Source organism: Prosopis cineraria, unplaced genomic scaffold (assembly GCF_029017545.1).
Source record: "Prosopis cineraria cultivar Desert tree isolate PC_DT_omini unplaced genomic scaffold, ASM2901754v1 PC5, whole genome shotgun sequence".
NCBI classification, from domain to species: Eukaryota; Viridiplantae; Streptophyta; class Magnoliopsida; order Fabales; family Fabaceae; genus Prosopis; species Prosopis cineraria.
In genome coordinates this window covers 4,840,956-4,859,356 of record NW_026555336.1, presented here as the reverse complement: position 1 = coordinate 4,859,356, position 18,401 = coordinate 4,840,956, and the positions used below count along the sequence as shown (strand labels likewise).

The 18,401-nt window shown below is 29.4% G+C and overlaps 1 protein-coding gene across 2 annotated transcripts; it reads right to left on the bottom strand.

Moving 5' to 3' along the window:
* Positions 1-4,291: 4,291 nt before the first annotated feature.
* LOC129310285 (EPIDERMAL PATTERNING FACTOR-like protein 2) lies at positions 4,292-5,773 on the bottom strand. Of its 2 annotated transcripts, none has more exons than XM_054952097.1 (3): positions 5,433-5,773; positions 4,850-5,020; positions 4,292-4,752 (listed from the first exon to the last, which is right to left on the bottom strand). In XM_054952097.1, exons 1-3 carry the CDS (start codon positions 5,464-5,466, stop codon positions 4,469-4,471), a joined length of 489 nt encoding a protein of 162 aa, XP_054808072.1. In that variant the 5' UTR covers positions 5,467-5,773; the 3' UTR covers positions 4,292-4,468. The 2 variants fall into 2 exon arrangements, with proteins under 2 accessions (XP_054808072.1, XP_054808073.1); XM_054952098.1 differs by lacking the exon at positions 5,433-5,773 and adding an exon at positions 5,279-5,321.
* Positions 5,774-18,401: the final 12,628 nt, after the last annotated feature.

Below are 18,401 nucleotides of genomic sequence, written 5' to 3'. Positions count from 1 at the left end.
TAATATGATTTTATGTTTATAATTGATTTCAACATGTAATAAGGTGTTTGAATATATTCTTATAAAATTATGATTTGACTATTAAAATTGGTTATAGAGACTATCCAAATAGACACTAAGCCTTCGGGGTAACTTCGCCTGTGTTTACTTTATTTTGATTTAAATGATTAAATTGTGATTTTAGCCTTCTGCCAGTACCATTTACTGTCAAAAACTACTATTTTTGACGAAAATATTTTTATTTGGGTTGAATAATTGTGTTTGCTATAAACCACTCTTCAATGATTTATACTGGTATTCATTTTTCTGTCAAAATGGTTGACAGCAAGGTTATCAAGCTTGTAAGTTTAAGTTAAGTTGTAATAAAAAATGTAAGTTTAAATCATAAACTCATAAATGTTTACCTCTATTAATAAATAATTATTAAAAATATATGATTAAATAATTAAAATAAAAATATGAACATAATTTGATTTAACTATATTTCAAATATATATTATTGAAATTAAATTTATCTACATTAATAGACTATCATACTAAAAATAAAAAATTTAAAATAGGGCAACAAGTTCAAAAAATTTTAGTATTTCTTATTTTTATTAATATTAGTTTTTCCTTTTTGGCTTTTTATTTTTCTTTGAAGTAGGTCCTGCTGTTTCTATAACCAAATTCTAAATAATATATACTTTATACTATGTAAAAAAATTGACAAGTTTATTAAGTTTAATTGAGTTTGTATTTAATTTAAATTTATGAGTGAGATGACATAATTTTGTATGCTATTTATAAATGTAAAAATGGTAAACTCAGAAAGTAAACTTGCGAGTTAATTGAGTTTGCATCTAGTTTAATTTTATAAGCTAGTTTGCACAATTTTATAAGTTAAAAATATAAATATGATAAATTCAGAAAGTTAACTCAAGGATTTGACAATAATAGTTGAGAAGCAACCGGCATTAGCAAATTCATGTACATTGATGTGACATTTTGATTTATGGGTAATGCCTAGAATCGTTAATTAGGGCTGTACCTGTACAGCCGGCCCTTGTAAGCCCAAAATAAAAGGGCCGGCCCTTTAGGGTTAGGGCCGGCCTTTTTAAGCCCTAATATATTTAAAAAGAAATAACATAAAAAAATAAAAAAAAAGATATTACATTACTCAAACTCGGCATTTACTCTCTAATCTAGATAATAAACATACACATTATTATTTGCTTACTTTGAATATTTTTACATTCTTTAAATACCTTGATATTATGATTTTGGCATATTATTTATTACAAATAATGAGGATGAAGAAGGAAGATATGAAAAGCTTAATATATTTGCCATAGATGAGGATCCACAAGGAGAAGAATCAAATGATATTGATGTTGATGATGATGAAAATCATCAAAATTTTGCTAATGATGCTATCAATGTGTAATTGATGTCGGAGTTGATTTTGATATGTTATTTTTTTATCAGACTTAAAATTTTTGTTATGTGAATTGATTTTATTTTATTTTCTTATACTTAATGTGATGTGTAATAACTTTGTTAGAATTTTAAATATATTTTTTTAATTTTTAAATTGAAAAATTTTAAAAATAATTAGGGCCGGCCCTCTTTCAACCCTGAGGGCCAGGGTCGGGCTGCTAAAAATAGAGCCCTGAAGTATAATCAGGTTTAAAAGGGCTAACCCGTTTAGACTCTAAACCTTGAAGGGTCGACCTTTTAAGGTTGGGTTGACTCTAATTGATACCTCTAATAATGCCATGTGAATGATAGTCAAACTGATATGCTAGATAGGTAATTTAGAATGGAAATTTTCCTTAAACATGCCTATTATGTATTCCTGGTATTCAATACACTTTGTTGGCAAATTGCGATGTTAAATGATGGTGACAGTTTAAGGGACAAGAAGGGTGGGTCTTGTTTTCGCTTTTACAATTTGTGATTGAATTAACAATTTCAATCACTCTACCGAGTTAACAATTTCACCTAATTTTTCAGTATTATGCTGAATGATAATACATGGCATTAAATTATGAATGAAACTAATAGCTTAATTTTTTGTCGTGTGAGGTGTTCACTTTTACTACCACACGCATTGGCTTCCTTTTTCTGGGACACTTTTTTGATAGCTATAACTTGTTGGTTTTGTTTGTCAGTTACTTCGCGAATCGTGATTCTGTAATGCAGAGTTGGTGCAAATAGTATCATGATGAATTTTTATTGGCTATTTCTTTGGATGGTTCAGATTCAAGTAATGCAAATTTGGAAATGGTATTTGAAATTTGACAAATGATTTCATGCGAGAATGCTGTTAACTTCAATGTGTCTTATCCGCCTAATTAGCTTGATTTTTTTATTTTTTGAAAAATTCGTGCGAGGGTTGGCTGTCATCTTATTGGACCATATGCTTTGAGTTTAATAATGCGTTCATGTGCCCAAAGACCTTGAAGTCAAAGTCTTAATAAAGACGAGAGTTCTGATACATCAGCAAACTGAATTAAAATAATAATAGGAATAATAATCGTCAACTTTCTTATGTCAAAGAGTAAGGATGATGTGCTGGGGCATTAAATTGAGAAATGTAGCTTATAAAATACGGGCCCTTACTCAAACAAACTATATATGACGCTGTATAAACTTGTATAAATATACTTTTCTCTAGTGAATATCAACTGCAATACTTCTGTGTGAACATAAAATGAGCACATCTTTGCTTCCCCAATCTTCAAGATGGCACAGCCCTCTGTGCAAACGCGTCCCATTCCCAAAACCTCGATGCGCCATTACCAATGACCACGAAACATAAGTCAGCCCATCCTTCTTGATCCATTCAAGTGAATGACCTGACTTTCGCCTTTGAAGGCGTGCGCCCTTTCAAGTTTCAAGACGAGATTCCTCTAAAAGCTAAAAGGTGTGGGAGAAGTAAATTTTCATGAAAAGTTTCAAGCAACCTCATGGCTTACAATTGGAAAGCAAACTCCTGATATCTCCTTGTATCTTGCACATTGATATTTTTTGAACCAAAAATAAATTCACAGATTGTGACGGCTGTCATTCTGTACTGTAAAAAACATTTGCATTTTCAAATCATAGCTCTATCACTCTGGTGATCGCTGTTGTTCCATCAGCATCAGATCAGTTGAGAAGTGGAATTCAGGGCAGGACTATTTGTATTACGCCACAGGGATGGGCCAACTCCAGCAGGATCGTGTTGTTGATAATTACAGCACAAAGAAAACTTGGGATGGCTTCAGAATCTCCTTTAATTTTTTTTCCCATGTGGTCCGGAAGCTTTTCTGTTGTATCTGTCCTGACCTTTGTACCAACATTCTTTTTTATCTTCTTCAATCTCGGACTGCATTGTTCTCACATGTCTGTAATATTATTCTTCCCCTTGGCTTGCTTGCTTTGTCATTTAACTGTATACCATTATTATCTTGCACATAATGCAGCAAAGATGCTTGACCCCTTGATGATGTGCATCAGATCAATGAATGTTCTCTTTCAAGAAGCAAAGGGAACTTGCACAATGCGGCTTTTATTTTCAGGCAAAAGATTGTAACTTAATATCACAGAATGAAAAACGATTAATGGCCTGTATATTCCAGGAATATTTTGGATATTAAGTTAAAGTACTGTCAGTTCCCTCTGGCTCCATCCCTGTGGAAGTGGTGGTGACGTGCTGCGTTATGATCTTTTCGGCTATCGACGTGCTGTGTCATTCATGTAAGCTTTTTAGCAAAAGCAAAGTTGATATGATACATGAGCCACGCAAAAACTCTTTGTTGAATTGTTTCTACTGAAAAGATTATGAATCTGTACGGCGGTAACTAGGACTGAACACAAGCTTGTAATCAGACCTACAAATATATTTATATATATAACCTTGAAATGGAAATCTGTGCAACACTCTTAAGATTTTACGATACACTGCAGTCTGCAATACCATTCACAATTAAAAAAAAAAATCGCGTGTGTGTGTAACACCTTATCATATCCAGATGTACGAACAATGTCTTGTTAAGGCTAGCACATATATCTCTCAACTTTAAGCCAAATCTTTAAAAATCAAGCGTCTCATCTAAGTTGACCAGTCATCTCAACTTTTAACCGAATCTTGCGTCTACTTTTTCTCGTCAATCTCTATCTAGCTATGCGCATTATATTTTCTCCAGTGGTCATGAAAGAAGAAATCATTTTTTTTTTTTTTCAAGAACTGGGTTTTCAATCCGCAAAGGAAAGCTTTAAGCAGACAACAATTTGTTTAAATCCAGATATATAGAGAGGCAGCACATCGGAAAGCACACTGTTAATGATTACTATATGGCGTATGCCTATACAGAAATGGAGAAAAGGATCCATACAAAGAGAAAAGAATATCTGGAAATGTCTATTCATATACAGAATGGACTAATAATCGATTGGTGTATATATATAGATATATGGAACTAAGAACTGGTAAGGATTGAAATCAGGGGTTGAAAATGAGATTCCCACACTTGCATTTCCAACTCATTGGCTTGTAGTTTGAAGTTGTACTCTCATCTCCTCTTCCATAAGCAGAAATTGCGGTGTTCATCTCCTCCTTCTGTACTTGGGGATTCGTAGGTACTTGGATAGCCTCACAGTGACCACACCAGCTACACCTTCCCTCACATTTTGGTGGCCTCGAACCTATCCTTGCTCTCACACTCGTAGCATCATCCTCACTTACTACCACCTGCTCAAAACCATTCTGTTTCAGAGTTTTCCTACCTGTTACAACATGGAGAACAAAACAACATATATATTATCATTCTTTGTTTTCAAGCTGTTTTCAATGCAGTATCAGTATTGAAACTTGAGAATTTACTTTCAATAAGAAATCCCTGCTGGGTCCAGCTTGAAACTAGTAGAAACAACAGAGAAAAGATAATAAAGCTGAGTCTGTGACCACAAATGAGCTGATGATCATGCCCCATTTCACAGAAACCAGTGGAGTGGAATAATTGGGAAGGAGAGAGTCTCGAGCAAAACCTGGGAACTAGACAGAAGTAAGAGCAAGAGAGTTAGGAGGGAGAAGAGGAAATGGATGATAAATGAAGATATAGTAATTGAGGGAATGGTCAAAATGGGAGGTGGCAGCAAACGACACAGTAACTGAATGACGCCATAATAATAATAATAATCATCATCATCATCAATAAATTGTTAAAATTGTATTGAAGTGATGGAACATGGAAAGACAAAAGAGAAAGCCGCAGAGGGGCAAGAAAAGGAGGGTCCACAAAAAAGGAAACACCTATCCTTCGGCTTACGAGCCCTCTCCCTCAAACATAAAAACCAAGATTCATATAATAACTCAAGGAAAGGAGAAGCAACACGAGAGATTATATATATATATATGTATATAAGGCGAGTAGCACCCAGAAAGAGCAAAAAGCCACAAGTTTTACCCGATTTGAGGGACAAGCTCCCAGTAACAGACATGCTTTTACAGCTGTTGATTTGGGTTGGGGTGTGTAATAATTTTCACATTCAAAAGAAAAGTAATTGGTAGAGTGGGAAACTGGAAATGGGGTTTCTTGCAGTTTGTGAAGTGAGCAGTCCCAGGTTATCACGCCATATCCCTTTCACACTCTGGGAGAAAGAGAAACAACATTAAGTGATTCTGTTGTTATCCTTTCAATCTATCATTCTGTAATCAAATGAGTTGATGTTGTTTAGTGTGATTGCATGATCAGCTTCAGCTTTCAGACATATATTCACATCCCCTTCACTTAGCTTCTGCTCTGATATTTACTGCTACGATGAAGGCATACGGATGCTTACATAACACAACAATGATAACTACTTCGCTTTGGCCCCCACCCTTTTTTTCCTGTCATTTTCTCCAGTTCTGGTGTCACAAGAAAGAATAAAGATTACTTCAAAGCTCAAACTCGTCGCATCACGTTATACCATGCGTTTACTTTTATGAAAAAGAGTTCCTTATGAGATTTAAAATACCATGTATTTACTTTTATTAATACAAAACAATAAGGAATATCTGTATCAAAAAAACTACAAGGAATATCTGTATAAAAAAACACTATAGCATTACTTTGTATATATTAAATATAAGTAGAAGGTAAAAAAACAAGACATTAAATTAAATTAGAATCTTTTAAACACCCGATGGGCAAAACTTTAGAAAGAAAATGTGACAAACTAGAGTTGCATATGAACAAGATCGACCAATGAATCACCCATACCAAGTGCCCAGCCTGATATGCTCAAATGGCTTAGGCAGGGCTTAGCTAATTGAGCTTTCAAGTGACATGAATAATTTTACAACAAACGTCTATGATAGAAAGGAAAAATGGTTAATTAAAAGCAATTTTTCTTATACAATGTTCAATTCATCATAATTTTATCAATTCAACAATAAAATTAATTGAGTTATGTTAACATCAATATATTTAATTTTGTCATGATAAGAACTAACGTTGCAAATAGATACAATTTAAGGGACTAGGAGTTAAAGAAAAAGGTATAGGAACTAGTACGAAAATATTCTAAAAATACAAGGATTAATAATTGTATTTTTACATAAAAATTAATAAGGAATATCTGTGTTAAAAAAAAACTATAAAGAAAACATGCAGACCTAAAACACCAGCCCATAATGAAAATGGACTAAAAAGGACTTAACTTTAGACACAGCCCTTTTACTTCAGTAAGTCTAGAAACCCAAATCTGTTTTAAGTAGTGGTCTAATACAAAAAGCCCAGCTGGTGCAGCTGGCCTGCTTGTGGTCAAGAAGAATCAGAGTTTTCAAATCATACGGCCATGTCAAAAATTAAGAATTGTCTTTTCTATTATATAAATTAGAAGAAAAATGATGTACAACATCATTTAAATGCTTATGTTTATATAATCTAAGCATAAGAATTGTCAAAGGGCAAATGAATGATTTTTTCTTTGGGACCCAAAATCAATTTTTCTTATGTTTATACATATCTTTCAAATTCCTTAGAATTTTTTTTGGGGGTTGCTTTAATCTTCAATATAAATCCAAATGTACAAGAGTATTAGTTTAATGTACAAGGTTGATAGATATTAATATATGAAAAAAAAAACTTAATCCAAAAGGTTGGCCACAATGAAACGCCTAAGCATTTTTGTTTTTGCTTTGTGCCAGCCTAAGCTCTTCGGAATTAGTTATTCTAGCTGTGCACTCCCAAAAAAAAAAAAACCGCTATATTTATATGTCTATGGCTCCTATTGATGTGAGTTTATATTAATAACCTTTAATTATGTCAATAATAACTTTCTAATGTACAAGTAAGGTTTAATTAACTTGTATATTTCCATTTAATATTTTCATAATTATCAAATTTTGATAGTTTTGATTTGAAGTAAACAAATAACAAAAATTTTGGCAAGAAAATCTAATACAAACTCTCAAATAGAGATAGAAAGAGAGATGCAAAACTTCTTCATTTCTTTATCATCATCTTTTTTTTCTTCACTTCCCTAATCATAACCATTCATTAAATTTATGGCTAAAACAAATTCACTTGATGCAATGATGTCAATGGTTATTATTAGAAAGTAGAGAAAAATGGTGATAATAAAATGGATAGGGTTGGTAACTTATGCGGGCTAAGCTCGATCCTAAAACTTCTAGATTTTGAGCTTATTTAAACCAATCCAAATTCTCGAGTTGTCAATTTTTTATTTCTATATTTTTAAACAAATTTCAATTTTTACTTTTAAACTAATCATTTTATTATATAAAATATATTTTTTGCAATACTTGAAAAATGTAAAAGAGTCAACTTATTTTTTAAAAAACATTTTGTGGGTCTTAAAATCTAAAAATTAAGATTAAAATATATTTTGAATATTATTTTAAGATATTTTATAGACTAAAAATAATAAAAATATAAAAATTTTAATATTTTAAAATGATTTAAGAAAATATCTATGATGATGTATTTAAATATATGGTCTCTTGGTATAAGATAAATTAAAATTTAAAAGGTTAATTAATATTTAATATGTTTTATATGTTTTTTAAGAAATTAAAATAGCATTTGGGTATTTTGGCCAAGCCCAAACTAAATTGTTCTTGGCTTGAAATTTTTCGTGCTTATTTGAGCTGTCCTGAATAAGTCCAAACATGAAAAATATAACATTTTGTAAAGCCCAAATTAGGCTCATGTTAGTTCATTGAGTTTAACCTGAATTACCAACTCTAAAAATAAAAAGGTTGTGAGTAAGAGGGAGAGAAATAAATTTTAAATAAACTTAATGTCATTTTTTCTTTATTTGAAAAATATTTCAAGAAAAATTATAATTTTGATCTTTTAATTTTATAAAAGATTTTTTATGCACACAAATATATTTTATCGCAAGTGTACGGTTTGTAAATTACTAAGTGGCAAATCAAGGTCAATCCCGCAAGGAATCAAGTCAATTGATAATTAGGCAATGTCTCATATTCACCCAAATAAGCATAAGTAAGATGTGGTAGTAAGGGTTTAAGCTCTAAAGTTAGTACTTGTTCAATTGAAGGTTTTAAAGAAGGAGCTTACCTAGATTCCAACTCTAGAGATTCAAATATCCTTCTTCAATTGAGAAATTTTGAAATTGCTTGAAGTAATTTCTTGCATTCAATAATACCATTCTTTTCAATCACATCACTTCCCAACAATATAGGATGTAATGAGTCTTTTACAACAAATGACTTTAAAGTTCCTCAAACTACCTCATCTAGAATATCTATAAACAAATTTCAAATTCTCTAGGATACTTCATCGCTTTATGCATGTTGAAGCTAACTTCTTCATCATTTACTCTAAGTTTGATTTCTCCTCTCTCAACATCAATGAAAGCTCATGTTGTAGCTGAAAATGGCCTACCCATAATAAGTGAAAGATTTCTATTTTCATCACAATCTAAAACAATGAAATTAACAAGGAAAATAAATTTATCAATCTTGACCAAAACATCCTCAATTTTATCTTTAGAAAATGCCAAACTTCTATTAGCTAATTGAAGATATACTAAAGTGGGACTAGCTTCACTAACTTGTAATTTTCTAAACACAAAAGGTGACATCAAGTTGATACTTGAGTCTAAATTACATAATGCCCTACCTTGAAATTTATCTCCAATCACATATTATTTGATAAACAACCTAAATCATGGCATGAGGTAATTTGTTCAAGAGAATAGCACTACACTCTTCAGTAAGTGCAATCATTTCACATTCACTCCTCTTTTTACTCAACATCTCCTTTAAGAATTTAGCATATTAAGGCATTTGTTTCCAAAGCCTCGATGAGAGGAATGTTGATGTGCAATTGCTTGACAATTTCTAAGAATTTTTTATATTGCTCTTCTAATGCATTTTTTTGAAATTTTTGAGAAAATGGTCATAGTGGCGCCTAAGTAAGATGATCACTAGTCGATCCCTTTTTCTTATATGTTATCACTGCCTCCTTTGGAGACTCCTTCTCAATGTCATCTTCAACAATCATAAGATTAGTCTTACTCAGTTTAATCAACCTTTGACTTAAGTGTAGACTCAAATGTAAGAGGGAAAATTTCAGATAATTGATTTCCACTTCTTAAGGAAATTGCCTTGCACTCCTCATTTCCTTCTCTATGAAGATTAGTCTCTATATTGCTTGGCAATCCCCCTTTATGAAGTAAAGTCACTGTAGTTGCAATTTTCTCTACTTGAACCTTTAGATTCTTCAAGGATGAATCAATTCTCGCATTACTGGTAGCTTATTCTTGATTGCCCTTAATTTTAGAACCCATCAACTTAGCCATCATATCTTCTAAGTCAAATTTTGGCTCTTGAATAAGAATAGATCACTTTTTAACTTAAGGAAAACTTGGAGGAGCAGTTGCTTTACATCAGAAGATAAAGCTTGACTAAAGGTAGCATTATTTTTCTAAGAAAAGTTGGAATTCTGATACTACTAAAGATTGTAAGTGTTTAAAAATGGGTTGACTTAATTATTACTATGATAATTCCCAGCCTAATTTACCTTCTTAGTTTGTTAAGAAACATGGCGTTATTTAGTGGCATGTGTGTCTCCATAATAATCACACTGAGCCTATATGGTGTGAGCTCCCATGGGCCTACTATTGTTTTGATCAACACCTGCTTCTAGACAATCAAATCTTTTACTCAAATTCTGAAGCATAACTACCACTTATGAAGACGAAGAGTCATTAGCAACTCTTTTTAATGGTCTTTTAGGTCTTGTCTCATTGTTATTTTAGATGTAGGTAACACTAAGATCATCCAAATAGTTCCAAACATAGTTCACCAGTTGCTTCGTAATCCTATCATTAGTGATTGAATTCATTTCAAACTTGGATTTAGGTGTCAACCAACTACCAAAGCCTTGAATCAAAACCCATTTCTCTAGATCTTATAAGTCTTATGTTGAGGAATCTACTTCAGTAATTGCTTAAACTTTTCTTAAGCTTCATATAAATATTCACCAAACTGTTGATTAGAATTTAAAATGTTAGCTCAAGCATCGACCATCTTGTTATGTGGGAAGAATCTAGACCTGAACTTACTTTCCATTTCTTCTTATGATGAGACATTACCCTTGTCCAAATTGTTAAGCCAATCCTTAGCTTTCTCTTATAAAGAATAAGAAGAATTGGAGATGGATGACATCTTGAGAAACTCCATTTTGCTTGAATGAGTTACATAGATCAAGAAAGTTGACTAAATGTCTATTAGGGTCCTCATATTGATTTCCTATAAATTGCCTATTCATTTCAATCATCTTAAGCATAGTATGCTTAATTTTGAAATTGTTCACTTAAAAGTCAAGTACTTTAATTGCAAACTAGTATCATCTAGCTTTTCTGCCCAAGAAATTAGTGACACACAGCCTATCATTCTCATCCTCAGCCATCTCTTCTTGTGTAACCTTTTCACCAGTTAGAGGTTGTGTTTGAGGTGAAACAGCTTACAAAATTTCTTTAAGACTCCTTATTTTCATAGATGTCTTTTTTGACTTAGCCTTGCATGTCATACAAAATAGTCCTACAAGAACAAAGAAGATCAAGGATTTAATTGAACAAACAGGGAATAAAAAATGACAAAATAAATGCTCAAGCTAAAGCTACTCAAAGTCCTCTATTTTTTTATCACCAATTGCCTAGATTTCTTGACAACGGCACCAAAAACTTGATGCATACAAATATATTTTACCACAAGTGTATGGTTTGTAAATTAATAAGTGGCAAGTTAAGGTCGATTCCATAAGGAATCAAATTAATTGATAATTAGGTAATAAAGTACCCATTTTCATTTAAGTTGAGCAAGGAAAAATTTGAATTTAATATTGCAAAATAAAAATAAAAATTATATAAATACATTAAAATTAAGATTCCAACAACTATAAATAATTAAGGCAACCTAAGGTGGCTAATCCTTACTTCAATTCATAAAGCATATAATTACTTAAATAAATTCACTTAATATTAATTTGTTAATTTAGAGTATTAATAGGAATTTATCTTCTAATTAATTACACTTCTGTCTTAAATTAATATACTATTCCTAACACAATTATCCAATAGGTAAAAAGATACAAACTCACTCTAATGTGATTATGTGAGTCCAATAAGTATATTCTTATCCTATTGGCAAATTAAAAATAATTATAATCCCATATTACTCAATCTCATGATCAAATTCAGATTCTCCTCTTTTAGGGCAAAACTTAGACCCCCAATTTCACGCTCAATGATAGCCAAGCATTAAATAGATAAATAAGTATAAGATTAAGTAAACGAAACTAATATTAAGCTCAAATAAATGGTTCAAACATGCTCTAATTTAAGAATCAATTCATAGCTATCATAGATTAAGAGAAAATGAGCCTCACATTGCTCTATGACAGCAAAAATCAGTAATATATACAGTAAAGTAAAGAGAAGAAGGAGAAGAAAAGCTTAATTGGAGCAATCTTGAGCAAAATCCTTGATTTTTCACTAAACCCAAGCTTCTCCAACCTTTATTTGGCTTCTTTTACTCTCTTTGGATGTTCTACAACTGCTAGAAGTCAGGAGTAATTGAAAATGAGTCCTTTAACCTTAAAAGTTCGCTAAAGATCAAAACTGTGTTTTACTAAAATCATGCTAGTAGTGAACATGACTTATTTAATTTACTTCCTTTGTCTTGGATTTCAAAATTTTCATCTTTGAGCTCATAAATTGGGCCTCTCTACATGTATAGAACCTAGAATGATTGATAGAATTGATCCATTAACTTTTAATCACATTTCTATGCCCATTTTAAAACATAATCATTCACTTAATTATATTTTTGCTAAAAAATTTACATAAATGACTTTCGATTATATTAGAAACACCAATACATTCAGTAAAATATTGAAAGTCATCAATTTTAATTTGATCTTTTAATTTTATAAAATGTTTTATTTTTCTAATTTAAACATGCTCCATCTCATAAATGGAAAATACTAGCTTTGCAATTTTAAATTCTGACAAAGGTTACGCTGATATAATCGATGTTACATTTTAAAATTAAAATAAGCCTACTAAAAACTCAATCCAAAAAGGAAAAAAATGAAAACCTAAAGAAATGAGTAGTTTATCAAAAGAAATTTTTTCTAAGAAATTATTGCTTTTTGATAAGGATAACTTTTTGGGTTTATTTAAAGAAAACCTTCGAATTGCATTTATTTTTTTCATGTCCCGCTGGAAATTTTATCTCTTTTTACCAAAGTTTTAGTGGCATTCTTTTAACTAGAGTTCTTTCCCAAACCATGCACCAAAAAAATTTTATCATGTATAATTTAAAACATTATAGTTTTGAAAACATTAGCCTATTGCATATTAATATAATGAATTTTTGAAATTGTTAAACAAAATCGTTAACCTAGACTCATACACTATATATTCATATTAATATAATGATTTTTTGAGTATGTTTATAAGTTGTTAAAAAATTAATAACTAATTTTAGTCATGTATAAATTAAAAAACTAAAACATACTCCCTCTATTCAAAAATGTAAAGTATTTTTAACTAAATCTCACCCTTCAATAAAATAGTTACCTACTTTACAACTAACTCTATCTTTTTATATTTATTCCTAGTAAATACCTACAATAAATATAAAGTTATTACTAATAGGGGTACTTTTGAAAAGATAACAATAATTACACATCAAAAGATTAAAAATATTTTATATTTTTAAACAACCAACTCCTCAAAAAATACCTTATATTTTTAAACAAAGGAAGTAATTTCTAACATTTAAAAATAAAAAATCAAAATCAAAATCAAATATTATTTCAAAAATTTGATATGAAAATTCTTTTTTATATTACTATTTTTTTGAAAAGATATGATTTTAAAAATATTAATTTGAAAAACAGTACAATGGTTATTGTTGTTGAGCTACAGTGAAATTTTTTTAACTATGTACAATAATAACCATTCTACTTTACTATATAAATAGATGGATTACGGATAGATAGATTTTAAAATATAAAATGATATCAGTACTCAAGCAGGTTTTATTCGCATTTAAAATTTTCATAAAAAAAAATATAGTATTGCATTTAATTATATAAATAATTTATAAATTTGAGGGATTAAATTAATTTTATATAAATTAGATGACAAAAATATACTTTTGTCAATATTTTACTATCCTTTTTTCAATTGAAAGGATTGAGGTTATATATTTTAAATAAATTGTGAACGCAATAATATATTTTTATTAATCGTGTCATAAACCTTAATTTCATGGCTAGCCAAAGAAATTAATTTCATAATATCCATCTTAAAATCACGGTATGCTTCATGGGTTAAAAAAAAGCTGTTAGCGTCTGTTCATATAATAAAACCATCTTTTGAGATGGTTTTGAAATTGAACTTTTCAAGTGAACACGCATGTTTGCAATAATATAAATAAATATATATCCAATTGAAGAATTGAAAAAAAAAACAGGATAATATAATTTCCAAAAGGATAATATAGAGGTTTTCTTAAACTGATGTGTGTTCCAGAAATATCACTTTTACAAGCCTCGAGGGACCAGCATGCCCTGCCTTTAGACTTGTAAGGGCGTGTGTGAATTTCAGTCTAGTATAATTAATTATGAAAAAAATTAATTAATATAATTGATTCTGAATATAATTAATTATGTTATGTGATATATATATATATATTGCTTAAAATAATTAATAAGATTAATTTTAATTGAAATTAAAAGGTAGAATTAAAAAGTAAAATTAAAAAGTAAGATTGAAAATAAGGTAAAATTGTGGTTCTGTGAAAATATATCGAAACACTCATGTTATATGTTAAAATCATGTTTTTAAAAGAATATTCAAACACATATTATACATGTCAAAATTAATTATAAATTTAAAATTATGATTTTTTTAAATATTCAAATATTTTCATACATGTCAAAATTTATTATGAACTTAAAATCTAATTTATCGCATAAGCTACTATTATTTTTTTTCAATTATACTTTTTTAAAAATTTATTTAAAAATTATATAAATTATTTTAGAAATCATAGTTTTAGGTTTATAATTGATTTTGAGATATATAGAGTGCTTATTTGGATAATGTATATAATCAATTTTAGATGTCAAAACTATGGTTTTGCGAAAATATAACTAAACACTCATATTATATATTAAAATCAATTATGAACTTAAAATTATATTTTTAAAAAAATATCCAAACACACATTATACATGTTAAAGTTAATTTTGAACTCAAAATTATGTTTTTTTAATATCCAAATACTTCAATATATGTCAAAATTAATTATAAATTTAAAAATATGATTTGTAAAATAATTTATATTATTTTTGAATAATTTTTTTAAAAAATATAATTGAAAATATGAATTGAAAAGTAGGTAATAATAAATTATGAGATAATTATGATTTTGAAATTATAATTAATTTTGGCATGTATGAAAATGTTTGGATATTTTTTAAAAAAATTATGATTTTAGATTCATAATTAATTTTAATATATATAGTGGGTGTTTTGATATTTTTTAAAAAATACAATTTTAGATTCATAATTAATTTAAACATGTAATAAAGATGTTTTGATATATTTTTATAAATCCATGATTTTACTTAATTTTTAATTCTGCTTTTAATTTTACTTTTCAACTTTGATTAAAATCAATTTTATAAGTCAGTTATATACCTCATAATATAATCAATTATATTCAAAATCAATCACATTAATTATTTTTTTATAATTAACTATACCCAACTAAAATCCAAATACATCTAGGGGTGTTTAGATATTTTAAAAAAATATAATTTTGAGTTTAAAATTAATTTTGGCATGTATAATATATGTTTGGATATTTTAAAAAAATATGATTAATATGATTTTATGTTTATAATTGATTTCAACATGTAATAGGGTGTTTGAATATATTCTTATAAAATTATGATTTGACTATTAAAATTGGTTATAGAGACTATCCAAATAGACACTAAGCCTTCGGGGTAACTTCGCCTGTGTTTACTTTATTTTGATTTAAATGATTAAATTGTGATTTTTGCCTTCTGCTAGTATCATTTACTGTCAAAAACTACTATTTTCGACGAAAATATTTTTATTTGGGTTGAATAATTGTGTTTGCTATAAACCACTCTTCAATGATTTATACTGGTAGTATTCATTTTTCTGTCAAAATGGTTGACAGCAAGGTTATCAAGTTTGTAAGTTTAAGTTAACTTGTAATAAAAAATGTAAACTCAAATCATAAATTCACAAATATTCACCTCTATTAATAAATAATTATTAAAAGTATATGATTAAATAATTAAAATAAAAAATATGAACATAATTTGATTTAACTATATTTCAAATATATATTATTGAAATTAAATTCATCTACCTTAATAGACTATCATACTAAAAATAAAAAATTTAAAATAGGGCAACAAGTTCAAAAAATTTTAGTATTTCTTATTTTTATTAATATTAGTTTTTCCTTTTTGGCTTTTTATTTTTCTTTGAAGTAGGTCCTGCTGTTTCTATAACCGAATTCTACATAATATATACTTTATACTATGTAAAAAAATTGACAAGTTTATTAAGTTTAATCGAGTTTATATTTAATTTAAATTTATGAGTGAGATGACATAATTTTGTATGCTATTTATAAATGTAAAAATAGTAAACTCAGAAAGTAAACTTGCAAGTTAATTGAGTTTGCATCTAGTCTAATTTTATAAGCTAGTTTGCACAATTTTATAAGTTAAAAATATAAATATGATAAATTCAAAAAGTTAACTCAAGGATTTGACAATAATAGTTGAGAAGCAACCGGCATTAGCAAATTCATGTACATTGATGTGACATTTTAATTTATGGGTAATGCCTAGAATCGTCAGTTAGGGCTGAACCTGTACAGCCAGCCCTTTTAAGCCCAAAATAAAAGGGCCGGCCCTTTAGGGTTAGGGCCGGCCTTTTTAAGCCCTAATATATTTAAAAAGAAATAACATAAAAAAATAAAAAAAAAGACATTACATTACTCAAACTCGGCATTTACTCTCTAATCTAGATAATAAACATACACATTATTATTTGCTTACTTTGAATATTTTTACGTTCTTTAAATACCTTGATATTATGATTTTGGCATATTATTTATTACAAATAATGAGGATGAAGAAGGAAGATATGAAAAGCTTAACATATTTGCCATAGATGAGGATCTACAAGGAGAAGAATCAAATCATATTGATGTTGATGATGATGAAAATCATCAAAATTTTGCTAATGATGCTACCAATGTGTAATTGATGTTGGAGTCAATTTTGATATGTTATTTTTTTATCAGACTTAAAATTTTTGTTATGTGAATTGATTTTATTTTATTTTCTTAGACTTAATGTGATGTGTAATAACTTTGTTAGGATTTTAAATATATTTTTTTAATTTTTAAATTGAAAAATTTAAAAAATAATTAGGGCCGGCCCTCTTTCAACCCTGAGGGCCAGGGTCGGGCTGCTAAAAATAGAGCCCTGAAGTATAATTAGATTTAAAAGGGTTAACCCGTTTAGACTTTAAACCTTGAAGGGTCGATTCTTTAAGGTTGGGCTGACTCTAATTGATACCTCTAATAATGCCATATGAATGATAGTCAAACTGATATGCTAGATAGGTAATTTAGAATGGAAATTTTCCTTAAACATGCCTATTATGTATTCCTGGTATTCAATACACTTTGTTGGCAAATTGCGATGTTAAATGATGGTGACAGTTTAAGGGACAAGAAGGGTGGGTCTTGTTTTCGCTTTTACAATTTGTGATTGAATTAACAATTTCAATCACTCTACCGAATTAACAATTTCACCTAATTTTTCAGTATTATGCTGAATGATAATACATGGCATTAAATTATGAATGAAAATAATAGCTTAATTTTTTGTCGTGTGAGGTGTTCACTTTTACTACTACACGCATTGGCTTCCTTTTTCTGGGACACTTTTTTGATAGCTATAGCTTGTTGGTTTTGTTTGTCAGTTACTTCGCGAATCGTGATTCTGTAATGCAGAGTTGGTGCAAATAGTATCGTGATGAATTTTTATTGGCTATTTCTTTGGATGGTTCAGATTCAAGTAATGCAAATTTGGAAATGGTATTTGAAGTTTGACACAAGATTTCATGCGAGAATGCTGTTAACTTCAATGTGTCTTATCCGCATAATTAGCTTGATTTTTTTTTTTTGAAAAATTCGTGCGAGGGTTGGCTGTCATCTTGTTGGACCATATGCTTTGAGTTTAATAATGCGTTCATGTGCCCAAAGGCCTTGAAGTCAAAATCTTAATGAAGACGAGAGTTCTGATACATCAGCAAACTGAGTTAAAATAATAATAGGAATAATATAATCGTCAACTTTCTTATGTCAAAGAGTAAGGATGATGTGCTGGGGCATTAAATTGAGAAATGTAGCTTATAAAATACGGGCCCTTGCTCAAACAAACTATATATGACACCGTATAAACTTGTACAAGTATACTTTTCTCTAGTGAATATCAACTGCAATACTTCTGTGTGAACATAAAATGAGCACATCTTTGCTTCCCCAATCTTCAAGATGGCACAGCCCTCTGTACAAACGCGTCCCATTCCCAAAACCTCGATGCGCCATTACCAATGACCATGAAACATAAGTCAGCCCATCCTTCTTGATACATTCAAGTGAATGACCTGACTTTCGCCTTTGAAGGCGTGCGCCCTTTCAAGTTTCAAGACGAGATTCCTCTAAAAGCTAAAAGGTGTGGTGGAAGTAAATTTTCATGAAAAGTTTCAAGCAACCTCATGGCTTACAATTGGAAAGCAAACTCCTGATATCTCCTTGT